This window comes from Strigops habroptila, chromosome 2, assembly GCF_004027225.2.
Source record: "Strigops habroptila isolate Jane chromosome 2, bStrHab1.2.pri, whole genome shotgun sequence".
NCBI classification, from domain to species: domain Eukaryota; kingdom Metazoa; phylum Chordata; class Aves; order Psittaciformes; family Psittacidae; genus Strigops; species Strigops habroptila.
Window position 1 is genome coordinate 32,941,356 of NC_044278.2, and position 20,422 is coordinate 32,961,777.

At 42.5% G+C, this 20,422-nt stretch overlaps 1 protein-coding gene across 1 annotated transcript in view; it reads left to right on the forward strand.

The window, feature by feature from the left end:
* Nucleotides 1-20,422, forward strand: part of UMODL1 (uromodulin like 1) — a 43,662-nt gene that overhangs the window by 21,585 nt on the left and 1,655 nt on the right. Inside the window, exons 12-20 of the mRNA XM_030477896.2 lie at nt 1,523-1,635; nt 8,025-8,238; nt 9,753-9,890; nt 11,534-11,988; nt 12,671-12,813; nt 13,984-14,220; nt 15,043-15,202; nt 18,503-18,587; nt 20,180-20,387. Coding sequence (XP_030333756.1) covers nt 1,523-1,635; nt 8,025-8,238; nt 9,753-9,890; nt 11,534-11,988; nt 12,671-12,813; nt 13,984-14,220; nt 15,043-15,202; nt 18,503-18,587; nt 20,180-20,367 — 1,733 coding nt within the window. The 3' untranslated portion in view covers nt 20,368-20,387. The remainder of the gene's footprint in view (nt 1-1,522; nt 1,636-8,024; nt 8,239-9,752; nt 9,891-11,533; nt 11,989-12,670; nt 12,814-13,983; nt 14,221-15,042; nt 15,203-18,502; nt 18,588-20,179; nt 20,388-20,422) is intronic.

Below are 20,422 nucleotides of genomic sequence, written 5' to 3' on the forward strand. Positions count from 1 at the left end.
TCCTCTTCCCCTTCCCTCCTCCTCCTCCTGGGATCTCCACTCCTCCAGCCCCACTTCTGCTTCTCCCTCATTTCCTTCTTCCTGGGAAACCTCTTTTTCAGCCGTATAAGTCCAGATCTGCTGCTTCTCCAGGCTCTCTTGTACCACCAGTTCTGGGCACCAGTACCAGAGTGTCTACTTCTCCAGTCCTGCTAAGCTCTGGGCAGCCATGCTGATGCTCCTGTTCAGCTTCTGTCTTCTATCTTCTTCATGCAGTATGCTTTGCTCTACCTGGCATGGGTGAGACCTGGGCATAGAGCTGGGAAAATAACTGATTTGGAACCTTAATGGCCAAACGGAGGAAGTGAACAATTTTAAACCAAACAACATATGCACCTGAATTGAAAAGCTCCCTTTACTGCTTTGCTTTGTGCCCCACTGCCCTCTTTCAATGGAGGGAAGAATAAAAAAAATTGTTATTGTGGGTCTTTTTGTGTCTGGAAAAAAAATTAAAGAATTCTACACAAAAAAGTTCAGTTTGTAAAAACTTGTTTTCTTTCCCTGATGAATCAAATATTCAGCCAAGTGCTGGGAGAGAAGCTTGTGGAGGCATTATGCCTGGGGAATGACAGAAAGAGCCACCATAGTGGTATCTCACTAGCCTGGCGCAGGAAATTCAGGGGGAAAAAGATCCATGTTTAGTGAAGTTTAATATATAGCTCCTCCTTGTGGCAACATTTCTGACTTGGAGAGTCAACCTCAGCCAACTCTTCGTAGTCTGTCATCTCTTTTAAAAACTGTTGGGGTTTTTTTGGTTTGAAAATTGTTCAGAATATTTTCCCCTCTCACCATCAGATAAATGAATGTGGTTTATCTCCTAAATACCTATGTTCACATAACAGGACAAGCCATAGCAAAAAGCAAGCCCAAATCCTTTGGTCTGATCCATGGTGGTGATGAAGGCTCCTTTGGGATCAGAAGTATGCTGGGATAAAGGAAGCCTGCTTTGGCACCTTGCTTTAAGCAGGCACAACCTTGTTGGGGTTTATCCTATCTCACAGTAGCTGTCTAAAATGTAGATGTCTAATCTCAGGCAGCTGCCTAGCCTTCCTCTGAGGTTGGAGGGAAGACCTTGGTGCTGCAATAATTTACACTCAGGAGAGACTGGTGTTGCCCTGTTGCATGTAGAGGCAGCTGCGAAGGCTAGCTGAGTCTAGGAGAACAATTCAGGTGCTTGAACATAGACATAGAGCAACATTTCAGATGCCTCAGAGGTTCTAAGATAAAGCTGGCAGATATAAGACCTACGGGATGCCAGTGCCCTTCCTGAGAGCCATATGGGGGTCAGAGAGGGCAGACTAAGGTGCTGAATGACTACGTTTAGGCATTTGGGATTTTGGCTACATTTCAGAGGGATGGCCTTCTGCTGTTATGAATTGATGCATACCCCGTGTGGCCAGGCATGCCAGTGACTGTCACACACTTGTCCATTCACTACAGCCCATAAAACATGTATTTTAATTGTCTTTTTCTTACTTTGCAGCTGTCCAGAAGCTTAGTGGCACAGTACGGATAACAAATGTGAAATACTCTCCGGGCTTTAGCAATAAAAGCAGTGAGGAATACCAAACCTTTGCACAGCTCTTTGTTGATGAGGTAAGTACCTAAGAAGGATGTGTCCTGTTACCCATGTCAGTGAAACCACATGTATCATCTTTTTCCTGTGAAGCCTGTATGCCACATCTGCAAGGTCTGAGTTCCCCTGGCTGCCTGAGCCTGCAGGATGCGCATGCATCTGTGTTTAAGAGTGAGATCAGGATTTGGGGGTTCTCTTGTACCTCCATTTCCTCTGCTTCTCAAACTTGGTTATACTGGCTTATTGATTTCCTCCAGGGGTGTGGTGAAAAGTTAATGGATGCTTGCAAAGTGCTCTGATATCCTTGCCCTGCACAGCAGTATATTAGTGAACGGTATGATTGTTTTGCCATCTTACGTTAAAGCTGACATTTCTTATAATCATCCTTGTTTTTGCAGCCCTGAACCTGGAAAGGGAGTGGTTTCTTGATAAGTCACCTCTGCCCTCGCTTCTAGTTAGAGCACAGGATATCAAAGCACTTAGTGATATCAGCTATGCCTATAATGCTCTCATAATTCCCAGGCATTGCCTTTGACAGTATCACTCTCCTAATTTCTTACCGAATTTATCAGAAGTTTGTTCCTGCTGGTGTTTACTCAAACACACCTGTGCTTGGAGCACTGCAGTTTATGCTGGGCTGCTTTATTGCCTTCCTTATCTCCCCTGTCTGTGTTTTTAGAGGCTTTTGGTAACTGTGATGATAAATCTGTTGCTGACAACCATGTGAATTCTCAAACCCTGCAAAGGCCTCCCAGACTCTCACCATGTGTGGAGTTACAACCCGGCACTGAAATACAGCTGCCTGCAGTGGGGTGCACTGGCAGCAGCATGCATTCGGGCAGAGGTCAGGCCAGCAATGGGTTAGAGACAACTGCAAGGAGGGAAAAGCATGATCTCTTTATCTGTACATGACATTTTCTTGGATATCAAACAAGTTTCCCATGTGTTAGTGGAGCACAGCTTTCTCAGAGTTGTTTAGGCCTCAAGCTGTCACATCAGAAAAACAGTCACAAAATGAGAGTGACATGATTAGCAAAGTGAAAAGGGAGTAATTCTCCACTGACCTCACTCTTCATTCAGCATCACTCTCTGCCCGGGGCTATTTTGGAATAGCATAGTATTAAAACTGACTCAAATGAATTTATTTTCTTCATTCACTAAGATAACTTCACCCAGAAAATCACCAATACAAATATATTTGGGAAATTTGTAAAATCATTGCACAAAGGAACTAAAGTAAGTTTTGTGTCAGTTTTGCTCAGTTCTCTTTAGGCAGAAAATGATCCCTTTTAATTATAAGGAACTAGCTCCTTTTTCCAGCATACTGGTTTTGTTGATCAGCTGGTGAGATATGTTAGTGTTGATTCCGTCTACCTCTGAGCCACTGTATATAGGTTATAGCTGCATGGCCACTGTATATGGCAAAACATGTTGCTAGTGTTTTATTACAAATGTGTTTCTAGATGCCAAAGAAAGGGAAGTTTAGGAAAACAGAAAGATCTGGATTTCTTCTTTTCAAGTTATAAGGACCAGAAATTGGTCCCTTACGGTAAGAGAGGAAAGTTTCATGGGCTTTAAAAGTACTATCAGGTTCCACTTAAACAGACTTTGCCAGAAATATTTTTTTTTTACCTCTGTGGAGTCACAATCTACAAGTCAGGATTTATAAAACCTAATGTGTATAATGTTCTTTAGCATGGAGCTACCCCAGGACTTAAGTGCCATGTGGTTAAATTGGCAGCACAGCAAATGGAAATACCACCCTTCAAATAATACGTAGATGAGAATGAGGTAAAAACTTCATGTGACAACTTGCACTGTCATAATCCAGGCTTGTTTCACCATCCTCTTTGCAATGCATCTGAAAAACAACATAGCTAAGGGCGAGAGAGTATTTTATTCCTCTTGGATTTTACTCAGCCTGTCTTTTGCAATGGCCAAGAAGAATATCATGGCATCTAGGGCTTGTTCTCAAGAAAATGAATGAGGAAAGCAAAAGATTTGAATTGAAAATGCACTCACTGAGGTGCATTAAATACCTGAGTGGAAAAGTTGTTTTGAATGTGGGTGTCTTAAACTTAACTGCTTCATAATATCTCAGCTAATGATATCCTTGGCTGCAGCGATCACAATGTCCTGGAGTTTGGAGTTTGGGATCTAGCTGAGCACGCTGAAGGCTAGTACTAAGACAGAGGTTTCAGACTTTAGAAGCTTGCTCAGAGCTCAGTTCCGAGGGATTCCGTGAGAAGCTTCCATGGGGGCTAAAGGAGCTAGCGAGTGTTGGGAGATTTTCAAGAATGCTCTCCTAGAAGCACAGGAACAATTCACCCTCTTTAAAGGTAAGGGAGGTGGGCAGAGCAGGAGACCCTCTTGGCTTAACTGCAACCTTCTGAGTCTGCTCCAAACCCAAAGAGAAGCATACCAGAGATGGAAAAGTGGATGAATATCCATCGAGAACTACAAGGGCATTACCAGGGTGTTCAGAGATGCAGTTAGAAAAGCAGAAGCTCAGCTCAAAATAAAATCGGCCAGAGATGTCAAAAACTACAAGAAAGCAGAAGCAGAAGGAAAATACTGGGTCACTGTTAAGCAGGAGAGGTGAATTAGTCACCAACAATGCTAGAAAGGTGGAAGTTCTCAACACTTTTGGTGCCTCTATCTTTACCAGCACTGTTGGGCCCCAGGTCTTGGGAACAAAACCCCAGGTTGGTGTAAACGCAGACCCACCATCAGTGAAGGAAGTGTTGGTATGTGAACTGTTACAGGAGCTTGACCCCTACAAATCAATGGGCCCTGACAATATCCACCCAAGGGTGTTAAGAGAGCTGGCGTATGCCATTGAGAGACTGCTCTCCATAATCTTTGAGAAGCCATTGAGATGAGGGGATGACCCAGAAGACTGGAAGACAGCTAACAACACCCCTACCTACAAGAAGAGCCTAAAGGAGGATCCAGGAAATTATTGACCCATCAGTCTTACTTCAGTCCCTGGGAAGGTTATGGAGCGAATCCTCCTGGAGGCTATCAGAAGTCACACGAAGCACATGATTGGGAGAAGCCAGCATGGATTCATCAGGGGCAAATTGTGCTTGGCAAAACTGGTCTCCTTCTGTGATAAAGTAGCCTGCACGGTTGATGTGGGACAAGCAGTGGACATTGTCTGCCTAGATTTCTCCGAGGCTTTTGATGTGGTTTCTCACACCCGACTCCTAGAGAAGCTGACATGTTACGGTCTAGGTCGTGGGTGAGGAAATGGCTGACAGGCTGCACCAGAAGGTGGTGGTGAATAGTTCCTTTTCAAACTGGCAGCCTGTCATTAGTGGGGTCCCCCAGGGATCGATATTGGGCTCAGCACTGTTTAGTATCTTCATAAGTGATCTGGAAGATGGGATCAAGTGTACCCTGACCAACTTTGCAAGTGATACCAAACTGAATGGGAAAGTGGGCACTTTGGAAGGTCACCCTGCAGGATGACCTGGATAGGCCAGAAGAGTGGGCTAATAAGAACCTTATGAAGTTCAACAAATTAAAATGTACGGTCTTGCACTTGGAAAGACATAATCCAAGAGTACAGCACAGGCTGGGATGTGGGGAGGTGGGGAGCAGCTCTGTGGAAAGAGACCTGAGGGTTCTGGTGGACAACAAGCCCAATATGAGTGAACAGTGTGCAGCTGCAGCAAAGAAAGCCAACAGAAGGCTGGGTCAAATCAACAGTAGAGATAAAGATGTCATCATTCCATTCTAATCAGCACTTGTCAGGCCACTCCTGGAATGCTGTGTTCAGTTTTGGTCCCTGCTATACAAGAAAGATGTGGGCAGGCTGGAAAGGATCCAGAGAAGGTCCACAAAGATGATCAGAGGACTGGGAAAACTGTTGCATGAGGAAAGGCTGGGAGAAGTGGGTCTGTTCACCCTTGAGAAGAGAAGGCTCATCACCATGTTCCAGTGTTTAAAAGATGACTAAAACGAAGGAGTCACATGGAAAAGATAAGTGTAATGGACACTCCCTTTCCTCAATGATGGTGTTAATTTTGCTCATGTTCTCTCCCTTTCTTGCGGCGGCTCTGCTGGCATACTGATTTCTCCTGCTCTGGCATTACTCATGTTTCTTTTCTGTGCTCCAGAAATTGTAGATACAATGATGGATCCCGAGGTAATTTGTCTAGTAAGAAAACCTCATACTCAAGGGTATTATACATTGAATATTTCCTTCTAAAAAGTTAATTCTTTCTTTTCGTTTTTTCTAGTCCCACTTCATCTACCGTTATTTTGATAATCGAGGGTGTGGTAACTGTGAAATCATGTAGCCTGCTGGATAAAGGGTTTTGTAGTGTCACCTAGTGGCTAAATACAAATATCGTCAATGTCCCCTGACGCTTCTCAAGCTCTGAGACCCGCTTTGTGAGAAATAATATGAAGAAGGACAGAAACAAAACAAACAAACAAACAAGACAAAAAAAATCCCAATCCCCCAAGCCTTAGGTAAAAAAAAGCACCAATAAAATAAAATCTTCAGGATAGACGAGAAAGGAGTACTGGTCAATTCAGGGATGGGCTAAGAGGGTGTGACAGGTCTGTGTATTTAATGTCCAGATGTTCAGACAAAAACTATGAAAGATGAAAACTTACATACATGTTCCTGCATTGCTGAGTTGGTGCTAGATACAGATGCTAAGAATCTCACAGGTAACCACACTCTTTACAGGTAAACAAAAAATTGGTTTTTTTCTGTTGTGAACATGTTTAATATTTCTAGTACAAACTACTTACAACATTTCATTTTCTGTCAGATTTTAAAGCTTGATGACTCAGCATGCTTTGGCAGGGTGCATTTATTACTACATGATATATGCCATATTCTTTTGTACCACAGATGTATGTAAATTCTCCATGTGTCATTTTAGCTGCCAAAGGCATTTGCAAAGCCATGCACGAGAAACCCATTATTGATAATCCATGTCCTCTAAAGCTGAATTAACATTAGCCTCGTGTTTTGTCTGGGGTTGGTCCTATGAGGTGTTGCTGTCTGACCTGTGTCTGCTCCTCCCATAGCTGGTGGCCGGGCCTGGAGATCATAGAATCATAGAATCATAGAATCATAGAATAATAAGGGTTAGAAAGGACCTTAAGATCATCTAGTTCCAGCCCCCCTGCCATGGGCAGGGACACCTTGCACTAAACCATGTGGTCCAAGGCTCTGTCCAACCTGGAAAGGGAATGGTACTGGAAATGCACATACTGTTGTATGTCCCCCCCAGGGCTCCTGCATAAGTCCAGGTGCCCTACCCTATGGACTGCTCTGCTGTGGGAGGAGGAACAGATGTTCCCATGGGTGGCTGCCCTCCAAAGGTACCCAGCCTTGGAGGGTGGACAGGGAAGAGGTTGAACATACAGCTCCAGTCTTTTATCTCTTTAAGGGGTGTTGGTGCCTCCATCTGAGCTGGATGGTGGAGAGGCTGAGCAGCCCAGCTGATGCAAAGCCTCACACTGGGCTGTGTTTTCCCATCCTACAGAAAGCAGACCATCCTGCTTTCCATTGTGGTAAAGGAGGTGGCTTCTGGGGCTATCAGGACTAAGATACGGTGTCCTTTGAAAAAGGTGGCATTTTCTTTCTTAGGCAAGTAGTGACGTCCAAGATTACTGTGTACCGACTGTGAATGTTTATTTTATCGATTTCTCTAGATCGACCTAAGTTCAGCTGTGATTTGGTGCTGCAATACTTTGAGAGTGACTGTTCCTATTCAGAATAGTGCACAGCCATCTCCTAGCCTCAAGGAGGACTGTGAGTCAGGGCTGTGTGCCCTGACAACAGACAGAATTTGCAGAAATAATATGATACGCCTTAGGGAAGACCTTAATGAAATATTTCTGAAATCAGGTTGAAGACTTGGCTCTGGTGAGAAATCACCTGTGAAGAAAGGCTTGAGGTTGATCTGCTCTAAGCTGTAACATACCTGAGCTGAGGGAGCCCTTTGAGACATATATGCAGTGTGGAGTGTCAGGAGGTATCTATCTCCACTTCCATCAGCACTCCTCCTTGTATTGAGTTGCCCTCTCTTCCTGAAAGCACTTTGAGAGGCAGAACATGGGAGCTTCCCTGCAGTCTCTTCTCTCCCTTTCTGTTACCAGAGGCAGGGAACTGTGTCAAATGACAGACAAGGTATCTTAATCTTAATTAGCTATTTAATCTTAATTAGCTTATTTAGTATTCATAGTAAAACATATACCATACCCTTCAGCTGCTGTGGAGTGGAAATATTATAAAGCAAAAGGTCAATTTACTGCTGCTTCCCTCTAGAGTATGAAGCAAAATTGTAATGCATAGTGCTCTCTTCTAGGCAGTGTACAAAGCCTAAAATGTAATTGCTTCTATCTGTCCATCTCCACCCACACTTTGTTTTTCTTGCAGGTACATAAATCTCTGCCCCCTAAAGTTCTTCAGCAGATGGATGCTGGTCTGATTAAAGTGTTGATAACGGGTATTACTAATGGGAGCACAGTGGTAAGTTTCAATTTACTGATTGCAGAAGATGTGGATATCTACTACATCATCACCACTTTTCGTGATGCCTTTGAACACAGCTCCTATTTCACAGTTGACAGGAGCAGTCTCTCCATAAATGGTAAGGGGCAGCTTGTATCCCAATAGTTCTTCAGAACTAGAAACATGATAAAGCCTGTTATTAATCTGTACTTTTGAGGTGAAAGTATGTGTAAAACAGATGGATGAAAAGCCATTCTCTCTCCTTACATTGCTCCTGCTTATCCATCCAATAAGCTTTTTTTTCAGAGGATGTTGAAAGATGAAATAAGAAGTGAGCTACTCCTAATCCAAAAGGACAAAATCAACTGCTCTTTTTTGTCTACAGCTAGCATTAGTTTTACAGAGAAGAAGATAAGGAGATGTTAGAAACAGTGGTCACAGACTGAGGGGTTTATAAGCTACCAGAGGAAATAGGTCCCTGTACACAGACATAACTAGCTCTGTTTAAAATAATTTGGAAACACATTACCCTCTGCTTTGCATTGATAATTTTGTGTGAGATAAAATCCCCAAGAAACAAATACACAAACATGTGAATTCTTCTGCAGTGGGAGTATGTGTTTTCCTCACACATCAGAACTTCATCTGAAAGTCCACACTTTACCAAAACCAGCACAATGGCTGATTGTACAGCTTCTTTTCCTTTATGTCAGTAACCAGAAACTTTGGTTTCCTGACTAACTGCTGTTGAATCCCATTTCACAAGTTGATGTGGCATCTCTAAAAAAAATACCAAATTCTGTATCTATATACATTTGTCCAAAGGATGTTATTGTAAGGTATTGACTAGAATCTCACACACGATGACTTTAGAAACACGTATATGGTCTGCCCTGTACATTCTCTTTGCCTGTTATCCTCACAGCTTCGAATCTGGAAAGTTACATATCCTGTGAATTATTAAGATCATGACTACATTGTGCTAGTGCTTTGTAGAGGGCCTGTACCCCTCGAACCTGTGCTAAAACAAATGGTTTTTTTCAGGGACAGGTCCACATAAAGCAGCTGGTTAGTGCTGCTTTCTGAGTCCCACCTATGGTGGTACATCCTTATTTGCACAGTTACAATTAAACCTTGGGAAGAGAAAGGAAAGTAAAATGTATTTTTACCGTCAAAAGTGAAAATTTTGGCCAGATAAAAATTAAGAAAGCAACTGGACTGCAACTCGGACCAGTCACACAACCTTCTTCCTTCACTCATGCTGATCATTTACTAACTATCTCCTTCAGAGTCTGAAATGGGGAAGGCAGCTGAGGAAGCCCCTGGGTTTAGAAGCATCCCCTTGGGCTGTTGATCAGTTTAGGAGGATACAAGCTCTTCAACAGGGTACCTGTGTTTCAGTGAGTATCTGCTGAGCGTCACTGGTAGCACAGCTCCTGCAGGATTTTGTCAGTGTCCTGCAATTAGCCCTTTAGGCTGTGCTTCTAGTATTCCACCTTTTCTAAACCCAGCAGCTGCCTGACATGTACAGTAGAGTATCACGGGTGTAATCTCACCATGATATCATGATAGGACTTGGCTCCAGTTTCAGAGCCATCACATTTTCATTTATACACTCTTCACCTTTGCCTTTTGCTTACATATACCCAACAGATTATGATGAGTGTGAGAGTGAAGAAGATGACTGCTCCCCAGATGCCTTGTGCCATAACACAGTTGGGTTTTACCAGTGCAGCTGCAACGAAGGATTTGCTGATGTGCACCCAGAAAAGCCTGGAAGAAGCTGTGAAGGCAAAAAAAATATTTAATTATCTAATGGCTAACTGAACACTGAGCAATCTGATCTTTCCTGGGTCATGGTCATACTTGCCACAGGTCTTGAAATTTTGCCAGGGCTTAATTTGGTTTGTTGTTTTTAGATGGATCCTAATGGGAAAAGTCTTGCAGTGGACTTCTAAGTATTTCTCACTGAAATACGCTGTCATGAGAGTTTACTATATTAATATTTAATGTTGCCTTTATAAGGTTCTTTTAACAGTTCTCTTTTCTCATATTTGCTATTAAAATTAGACAGGATTGTCAAAATTGTTAGTTATTTCCATTAGCAGGAGCAGAGGGGACAGCAGAAATAACAGTGAAGGTAACAGAAAGCACTAGGTACATGGTTTGACCTCTGTGTGGCAGCAGGGATGAAATGTTGGTGTTACAGACTACTTTTTTGTACGTGCCAATTCATCTAGCTTCTTTTTTTCCTTAGATAGCTGACGTATGATGGGTCTTTAAGCACCTAAATGCTTTTTGACTTCTTCAGTAATCTATGTTTGCTTTCATAACCGCAGTGATAATCTTCTCTTTGGCTGAAGTCACAATGATTTGTCAACTGATGCCAACCTTTGCTCAGTTTTGTTTAACCAAGGTATTTAGCATTATGCTAATGAGCTTTTGGGAAATTCAGCTCTGCAAGAGCTCACACTTCTTTTTCTTCCTCATACACTCAAATCAGCAACTTTTTAATTTGGGGTGTTTCCAAAAGCAGGGGAGTTCCAGGAGGATATCTATAGATGTACAGATTTTATATGTTGCTTGGGAAATAGGTGATATTTGTATGTATAACTCGTTAAAATTATTTAAGAGAAAATTTTGTGTGATGAGACACATCCTTTATGCTTCACTGCAAATTGAGTTTATTATCTTGGTGCTTTCTAAGTCAGTGGTGGATGAATACTTAGGTTGTTTCTACCACCGAAGAGCCATAGGGTAACCCCAGAGCCTGTGCTGGATATCAGGTGTTCAACATACTCCTTGATCTCAATCTGTGCTTCCCATTTTGTCTGCTTGCTTTCTTCCTGAAACCATTAAAGATAGCTGCTAACATGTTTTTTCAACTCCCCATTGTGTCTCTCAGGACATGTACGTGCAGTGTGGGCCTGCTGCATGAAGTTTGTCCTGCTTTTCCCCCAGAATGGATTTTCCAAAGCACCCAGAGTCAGATCTTTGGATACCAACTGATTACAAATGGGGCCAGGTTTTTTAACAAACTGCTCCTGTTTGTGCCCCACATCCAAAAGTGTGCAGTCTCCTACAGTACTAGGCAAAAACACATGAACATTTGCTTAGCAGCTTACAGTTGGGGATCTCTTGCAAGCGCTGATCTTCCAAAAGCTGTGTATACATGTTTTACTTGAACACGCTAATTACCACAGCTCTCAGGAAATAAAGCACTTTAGCTTTACTCACAGGCACTTTATGTATCTCTTGGGCTCTTTCTTAAAATAAAAGCCACAGCTCTGGCAGTAAGTAGAGAGGGTTAAAAAACCAAAAGAAGCTAGTTTGCTGCCAGCAACTGAGTTTCCTTCTAAGAGCTTGTTTTTACCTTATGAAATCATTCTGAACCTGTAAATTACAACAGAACCTTTGTTTTTGGCACTCTTCAGCATTTCCTATCAGCCTGAAGGCAACCGCAATGGATGAGAAACCTGTGCACAAGACAGTTTTACCTGTGACATCTTTGCAAACTTCAGCTCATGCTCCTTCCCCTGCTTCATTGGACCTTACTACTGAGCATAAAGGTCTGGAGGACACCACGTTCTCCAGTGTGGTGCTGCCTCTTCTCACCACGGATCCTCTGTCAACTCCTGATGTTTCTCCTCAAGCATCTCCTTTATCCCTTGTTAAACCTGCCCAGGAGGTTTCCATTAAAGATGCAGTGGAAGTGTTTTGTGAAATCGAGAAGATCATCCTTGCCATCCAGAAGAGATTTTTACAGCAGCAATCTATTCCCGAAACCTCCTTGTACCTGGGGGAGCCTCGCTGCAACGTGAGCATCAGCAATGGCACTCACGTTGTGCTGCAGGCAGGCTGGAGCGACTGTGGCACTGAAGTTGAGACTGTAAGTCCCCTGAGTTAGTGAATGTGGAGAAGCCCCAGAGCACTTTTTTCCTCAGTTTGAGGAAGGGTATGCAAGGGCAATGGCAGATCCTTAGCTATGTGCTACAGTCTATTGGTTGCTGAAATGTTGGACTAAGAAATTTCTTTGGAGAAAGAAACCCTCTCCCCATGATGGAAAATTACCTCTTTGGGACTGAGGTCAAGCAAGCAAGAGAAGGGGGAAGAAAAAGACCAGGCAGCAAAACTCAAGGGCCTCTCCAAACTGAGAGTCACTTCCCATGTCTCTCTGGGTTCCCTTTGTAGCTGTCAGAAGCTTCGCTTTTCTTAAAAGTAATTTCATCATTGCATTTACACAATTATTCCAATTGCTACCAGTAGTGGGGACAAAAAGTGATGGCTGTCTCTTTGGATCCCAAATGAAAGGCTGTGCTCAGGTCACACCAAAGTACAGAAATTCCCTTGTGGAGCAATAGTCATTGCAGACTGAGAAAGAGGAGGAAGGCTGGTGGATTTTCATTGTCTCACTGTACAGCAACTAAGATACTGAGGTTTAATCTGTTTGATTTTTGCAGCTAGGAGAATGGATAATGCCTAAGCACTTGAAGCTGGTAAGCCTGTAGCTCTGCTATATCCTTGGAAACACTGATGTTCACAGGTTGCGCTTTCTTCTTTCTGTGTTGCAGAACATGACTAATACCGTAGTGAAAACCATCCTTCGGAATGATGGTTCTGCTCAGGGAGTAATCCACCACTTAAAAGTTGCCAGCCCCATTCATTGTGTGTTTCAAAATGATCTCTTGACTTCCTCTGGATACACTGCAGAAGGGTAAGTAACAACTCTGTCTGCTTTGAAATGCTGTTGTGTGGCCGAGAGCTGCTGCAGTGGAAAAATCCCCAGGGACCTTAGCTGTGTCCAGTGACAGTGCTTGCTATGCTAAGTAGTCTGCCATCCTGTGAGTCCTGTGCTCAGGAGATCCTTTCTATGTGTTTCTCTCCTGCTCCTTCTAATGTGTCAATAAATCCAACTGTCAACAAGCTGAGCTGTTGTCTGGCTAAACCATAGATGAAAATGTACTTTTGGGAGCTACTGGCGCAGGTTCATGAGTCAGAATTCCCAACCTCTCCTTGCCTTCCTGGGCAATCACATGTAGCAATAACAGTATTTTTCTGCTTTTGGAACAAAACAGTGATGTATCTTTTCAACTGATGTAGGCATGCAGACTGCTATGTGGGTTTGAGGATGGCAATTTTTAACTCCTACAAATCCTTATTTGATCAACTTGGAAAAAAGGGAAGACATGTAATGCAAGTACTTTTTTACAGAAGGCCCCATCTTCAAGTGAGATGGAATCAAATCTGCTGTTCACAGAAAGTCAAGCCCATTCTCACAGAAAGGGTGGCAGCACAAGCTTTGCTCTGATGGTGAATGTCTCGCTTCATACAAGTGCACCTCTTCTCTCTTGCCTAGCACCATGCTTATGCTATCATTACCAAATCCACCTTCTGCTTTATAACCCTGTCCAAACATTGTATTTTCCTTTCTATGCCCCCACTAAGTCTTTGTCAGGGCCCTTCTCTCTGAGCTGTATCACTCTCTCATGTCCCTCCCTTACTGTTCAGATTTGTCCCTTCTGATTTTTTTCCCCTTCTGCACTAAGCTTTTTCTGTCCTTATTTTGAACTTTAAGAGAGTTCATAGTCTTGTTTCCCTTCTGCTCCACTTATGTACTTATGTATCTCTCTCTGCTTTATTTGTATTGCCAAGACATTCCACTGTTAGGGTTTTCACACTCGTGTTCCCATGCTCCCTATCTTTCCAATTAAAAACTTGATGCATTTGCACCCTTTCCTCCTGAACAGCATCCTAACATCCTGGACTGCAGATCACTACTCACTACTTAAATGTGCAAGAGGTGGAGAAATGGGCACTGATTCATGACTTATAGAAACAAGCAGTCAAATCTGTGGTCTTTAAAGGAGGTTTGTTGGTGTTTCAGACTTTACACGATCTTTGAGGATCTGCATGGATCTGGACACTTCAGAACAGAAATGCAGTTGTTTATTGGAAACTCCCCGATACCAAAAAACTTCAGCATCTCTGCCAGTGATGATGTACTGATTGAAGTGGGAATCCAGAGAGCAGACAGTAAACTCAAGGTGGTCCTCACTGACTGCTGGGCGACTCCAACTAATAATTCAGTGGATCCCCTCTCATTTGTTTTTATCAGCAACAGGTACAACAATGCCACTCACAAATAGCATGTGCCATACCTCAGATCCAATGGTGCTGTGTAGTAATGTGTTATGTTTTAAATGCCTTTACACGTGTTTTCATCATTCATATACACAGTCCCTTACCATTTGGACTGGTCAGACCTTTGAACAAGAAATGTAGGTATGAAAAGAAAACATTTTCAAAGGGTAATGTGGTTGGTTGAGTTTGATTGTCTTCCCCATAGTTTTCTGAAGGAGCTGTAATTTTGACCTGAAGAAATAGGTGGCTTTGGTAGTCAGTAGTGAAAGAGCATTAAAATGTGTGCTTCATCTGTTCCTCTGTGGTTCAGCTTTACCAAGGACTTAGGTGCCTCTTGTCAATCAACACATAGGTTAGTTGATTCCTATGTGTTGTGACTCACACACGATATTAATGCAGCCTCTGGTAAAAGAGGAGGTTTGTCCTGTCTGGATCCGTGATCTCACTCCAGTGTCGTATTCCTTAGGCTCACCTGCCACCTTGAAAATCCAGGATAGTTCTTTTGCTTAGTAACTAAAGCTATTCCTTTTAATATGTTCTTTCAATTTGTGTTTGGTGAAGCCAAATTCAAATCTTTTTGTCACTCTTTCCCTTCTTTTCCAACTCGCCTATTCTATTTGGTTACTGTGAGAATAAAGCTGCAAATAGCCCCTTATCATTCCTACACTGCTGGAGAGTTGCTTCATGGTAGGCCTGGCTGTGACTTTCTAAAAGAGCCTTGCAACCTGAGTCCTGTGTTGTAACCACAACATGCTTTCTATAGCCCTAGCTGCGATGTATGTTTTTTTCTCTTCCTTCTCAGCTGTCCCATCCCAAATACATACACCACACTGCTAGAGAATGGGAATTCAAGCAAAGCACAGTTTAAGATGAAAATTTTTTCTTTTGTCAACAATTCCGTTGTTTACTTACACTGCAAAATTCGTATTTGTATGGAGAGACCAGGAAGCACCTGCAGGACGGTAAGTGTTTTGCTCAGATACTATTCTTCTCTGACATGCCATATGCAGTCCTTCTATGGAATTGAAGGAGTCGTGTTTTCAAACATAGTTTAAAATAGCTCTTGAAGTTTTCCTTCATTTTCTGCTGAAAGCAGATAGGGGTGGGAAAGAACTACAACCATATGGACACGTCCATCTTTCTGCCTGTTCCTCATCCTTGTAGTTAAAAGCATGGAGCTTGCACAGAAGTGGGCAAACTGAAGTTGGGGGGCCTGAGAACTGAACCTTTCACCTCTGCATATGGGTGGCTAGAAGGCAGTGGAGTCACAAGGAGATAGGCTATTCAGAAATGTCTCAGCTCAGATGGACATGTCACAAAAAACCAAGCACCCATATTGGCAGCGTCAGCAGGCAAGTCTGAGTAAATTTCTTTGGGATGTTTTTCTGTCCTTTTTTTTTTACCTAGACATTTGTTTCTCCAGGTGAGAGTTTAGGTGCCAGGAAAGGAAACTTGGTGGTGTTAAGTTTCTAGGGCTGTGACTCTAACAGTTTATTATGGCTTTTGAAAAGCCTATTGCTTTTTAAAGCACTAAATCAAGCAGTGTTCTGATAGAACTTCAGTTTCTAAATATCTGTACTCCAAAGCATTGAGTTGTTTCTTTTTACTTCTAAGTAAGTGATACACATTGCTTCATCCAAAAATGCGCTGCTACCATAGAAATAAGAAAAAAATAGATTTTGACGATGGCTTTATTTTTTTCTTCATAGTAGACATGCAGGAATTCTCCTCTCCCTCTTTCTGGCTCTTTTTCTATCATTGAGGATGTTTTCATTAGTGCTTTGGTGTTCCTCCATTGTTTAACACTTTCCTCTAGCTCTAAATAACTCAGTTGAAGCCCATTATAAAGCAAATGATCTCTTCCTAAAAGATTAAAAATGGCTAACAGAAGATTCTCATTTCCTTTCTCAAAGTATAAAGCTTCCTCCATATTAAAAAAGCCCCAACAAACTAGAGGGAGGAAACACGACTGACAGATTGAAAGATGGCTCCAGTTTTCACAGCTGAATTTGCACTGTAAAGATCAGTGCTTCAGCAACCCCCTATACCCTCCTTTGAAGGAGGTGGTGCACTCCCCAAGTTCTCTGTGTGTCCTGCACAGCTGAGGAGGGACATGGTGGTGGTGGGTGCAAGGCAGGGAAATAAGAGGGATGGACATGACAGGGACTGTGTGGGCTCGTATGGCTTCTGTAAGGAATCAGTTGCTTTGCTAGGAGTCTCTGGGTTTGCTGTTATAGCAGGCTTTAGCTGTATGGATTAGAGTTTAGGAACATGGTTAACGGAAGAACTGACTTTGATCTGAATTACAGGGGTCTGTGACGGGGTATTTCTGCTAGCCCCAGATGAGGTTTGGTTGAGACTGATGTCTGCAGTAAACAGGGCACAGCAGAGTTAATCAGTGAGGCCCTTTTTTCATATATTTTATATTATTCATATATATATAGATGAGATATATTTTTCTTTTTCCTCTGCAAAATTTACCCCCTATGAAAAGTTAGTGAATTCAGTAACTTAGATTGAGATTGAAAAGTTATGCGGCGAAGACAGGTACTAGGCACATGCACACAGGATGACAATGGCTTTTACAAAGAAGGGAGGGGGAGCTGCAGGAGGAGCAAAGGCCAAGGAAAAGTGGAGCAAGAACAAAGTATATTTGGAAATAATGTGAGATGGCTGGGAAAGTGCCCAGGGTCTGGGATGTGACCCTCTGATCTGTCTGCTACTCTGGAAAATACTGACTTGCTTCAGGGCAGATTTGTATCAGCATTTTGCCCACAAAACTGAGACTTGAATCTTGCATATTATTTCTTCTTACCCAGTCTTTTTATTCCTTGTTTCACTGGCAGGAGAGAGGAAGGTACTCTAGTCTAGAGTAGAAAAAAAAAATGGACAGACCGGGGAGCAATGTGGTAAGAAATGAGTAAGAAACAAGACTTTGAATGGGAAGATGAGTGATGTGCCACTTCCATGCATATGTTTGGTGGAACATGGCTGCTCCATGGCCACATGGAACTAAAAAATCATTGATGTCAAGTAGCTATGTAGTTGTATTCTCTAATAGATCTGCCTAGCTGGAAAAGCTATTTGAGGGTAGGCAAAAGTCATAGCTACATGAGTGTTTTTCTGGGGGCTGATGCAGCTAAGGCACTGTTGCTGGTAGTGGACTGTAGAGGTTTTTCAGTGTAATCAGGCTGGTAATGCTGGTGAGATATTCTTGTGTAGATAAGCTGGTAAAGACAGCCTTGCCCTTCCCTGCTTTATTTTGCTGATTTTAGTATGGTACTTCAGTTTCTCTGTTTTTATGTGCACTTCCAGGAGAGCCACAGTATCTTTTGAATAACCTCAAAAGGCTACAGTTCCCCTCAGAGACATTTAGGTGACAGCTTAAGGCAAAGAGGTAGCAAACAAGCTGAATAGTGCTGCCATGGAAGTGTGGAGAAGATGAGCGTTCTGTGCATTCTACAAATACTGCTCATACAAAGCTAAAGCAGCTAATCCCCAACATTTCACAGGGCAGGGCTTTCAAACTAGTAGTTCCCAGATTAGTAGTTTACACGTCACTGAAGAGTCGTGCATTACTTCAAAATGATAGGTAGGATATAAGGAAGAAGTTCTTTACTATGAGGATGGTGAGGCACTGGAACAGGCTGCCCAAGGAAGCTGTGGCTGCCACATCCCTGGCAGTGTTCAAGGCCAGGTTGGACGGGGCTTTAAGCAATCTGGTCTGGTGGAAGGTGTCCCTGCCCGTGGCAGGGCGATTTGAACTAGGTGATCTTAAAGGTCCCTTCTAACCCAAACCATTCTATGATTCTATGACACACAGCTTGGTAAGGGCTGAAAGTTGCTGCTGCTGTTGCTGGTCCTGGTTGTAGTATCTGCTGTGCCTGCCACAGACAGTAGAAACACCCAAACAAAGATGTTTGCAAAGCCCCACATATAGAAATAGTGAGACGTTTATTCTCCCATAAGATTTCTTTAAACCAAACAGGAAGTTAATTGAAAAGAAAGAGACTCTCTGTGTGAAATGCCTGTTCACAGCAGTGTTTTCCAGTGTGTCTAATTACAGATTTGATACTGATGTTTCCTTATTGCCATTTCTTTTGAACTTCCATTTGGTGCTTATTTCAGTTTAACAAAGTATAACATTAAGAAACAAAAAACCCAATGAGTGAGAATAGCCCTGGGTTTTCACATACTCATCCAAAGGCTTTTTATTTTTAATTAGGAAGCCATATTGTTAGAGTTTGAATTGATTGTTTCAGAGATGCCGTGCAGTTCGATTCATGAAGACTGGTGAAACCATTGCTACGCACAGAACATCCTGGGGACCCCTATGTAAATCAGCTGGTGAGTTATGAATAGATGCTTACAAAAAGTGGACATGAGTAACTATCACTTCAAGATTCTTTTTGACTGGCAGAAGAACCTGAAGACCTGTGATGTAAGGTTTCCATTCCCCCCTCCATGTTTTTCTGTGGAGCAGGCATTCTTACTGAAGCCATGTGGCAGTGTGGAAAAGCATGTGCCCTCCTTGATGAAGTGACTCTCAGATTGCCAATGGAATGTAGGAAAGGATAAAGTGCTTCGTGTAGCTATTTGCACAGGGTAGCAAGTACAACAGGCACAAAATCAAACTTGCAAACTGTGAAAGCAGCTGGAATCTTTTAGATTGCAACCAGTTTTTCAAGTGTTTACACTGTTGTTAGACAGCAATAATATTGAGCTTTGAAGTCCAAAATCAGAGGAGATAAAGAGATTGTATTGTTGTGTTTCCTTGGATTCCCTGGCATTGACTTCATTGCTACCATGAGAGAAAGTGGCAGAGCACAGCTGAATCACAGCACCTTGGTTAATCTGGTGGAGTGGTACAATACGGGTTAAAAGAGAGTGAAAACATTGCTTGTCTGTGTACATAGAGTAGACATACTTATACACATACTCTTGCACTCTTGTGAGACCCCACTGTGAGTACTGTGTGCAATTCTGGTGTCCTCAGTGTAAGAAGGACATGGAGCTGTTGGAGCAAATCCAGAGGAGGGCCACGAGGATGATCAGGGGCTTGAGCACCTCCCATTCGAAGACAGGGTGAGAGAGTTGGGGCTGTTCAGCCTGGAGAAGAGAAGCTGCGTGGTGACCTCTTAGCATCTATGATTATTAAAAACCATTTCATTTGCTTTATGCTCATCTGTAACACTTCTTTAAACACAGTACTCCAAGTGGGATCTCACAAGAGTAGAGTAGACATGTCTACACACATACTCTTGCACACTTCTAATTCATTCTTGTAAATGCTTGATACACCTACAAAAACACATATTTGTCTGCATACATTTTCAGGGCAGCATTTATTTAGCCAAGCACTTGTGCAGTGCCTGAGGTGCACAGAAGACAAATGCTAATGCATAGTTGCCTGTAATTAGAGACAAGATTTTTGGCCAAAGGGTACTGTTGGCAGCCACAAAGGTATGCAATAGTGGTATCCAAGCTACATAACATTCAGGGCATTATTCCAAGACAAGCCAAAGCAGTATTGCATAGAATATTAGTGGTTAATAATAATAATGAATGGGAGCAGGATTAAGATGGGAAAATGCTTCACTTCTAGGGTCATTCTGAAAGAAAGGCAGCATTTTGAAGTCATCAGTGCTGACCCTTTAATTCTTATTTTAACCAAAAATTAGAGAGGTAAAACTGAAAGACACATCACACTCCTGTTTGCAAGGACTCTACACTTGCATGTAAAAAGAGAACTTGGACTGTGGCTCACAGACCTTTCCATGAGAATCACTCTCCCCAAAAGGCTGATTTACTTCTGTATCAACAGCTCTGTGCTTCAACATGCATGTTGGTTAATTTGTGGGCAAGACTTCTTCCTTACCTAGGAAAAGATTTAGGAATTTCAAACCTTTTTCTTTCAACTCTTGATTTTTTTTTTTTAGGATCTGATTTGAAGAGAGAGAAGGAGGCTGGCATGGGAGTTGGATACATCATCCTCATTGCCTTTGCTGTGTTTGGCGTTGTGCTGGGAGTTGTGAGCCTTATCATCTTCGTGTACCAGCGAAAGATGGGAAGATACAACTTCAGAATCAAGTCTGACAACTTCAGCTACCAAGTGTTCTATGATTAGTGATTTCCAGATTACCAGATGTAAGTACTGAATTCTGATCAGTTACTTTTTTTTT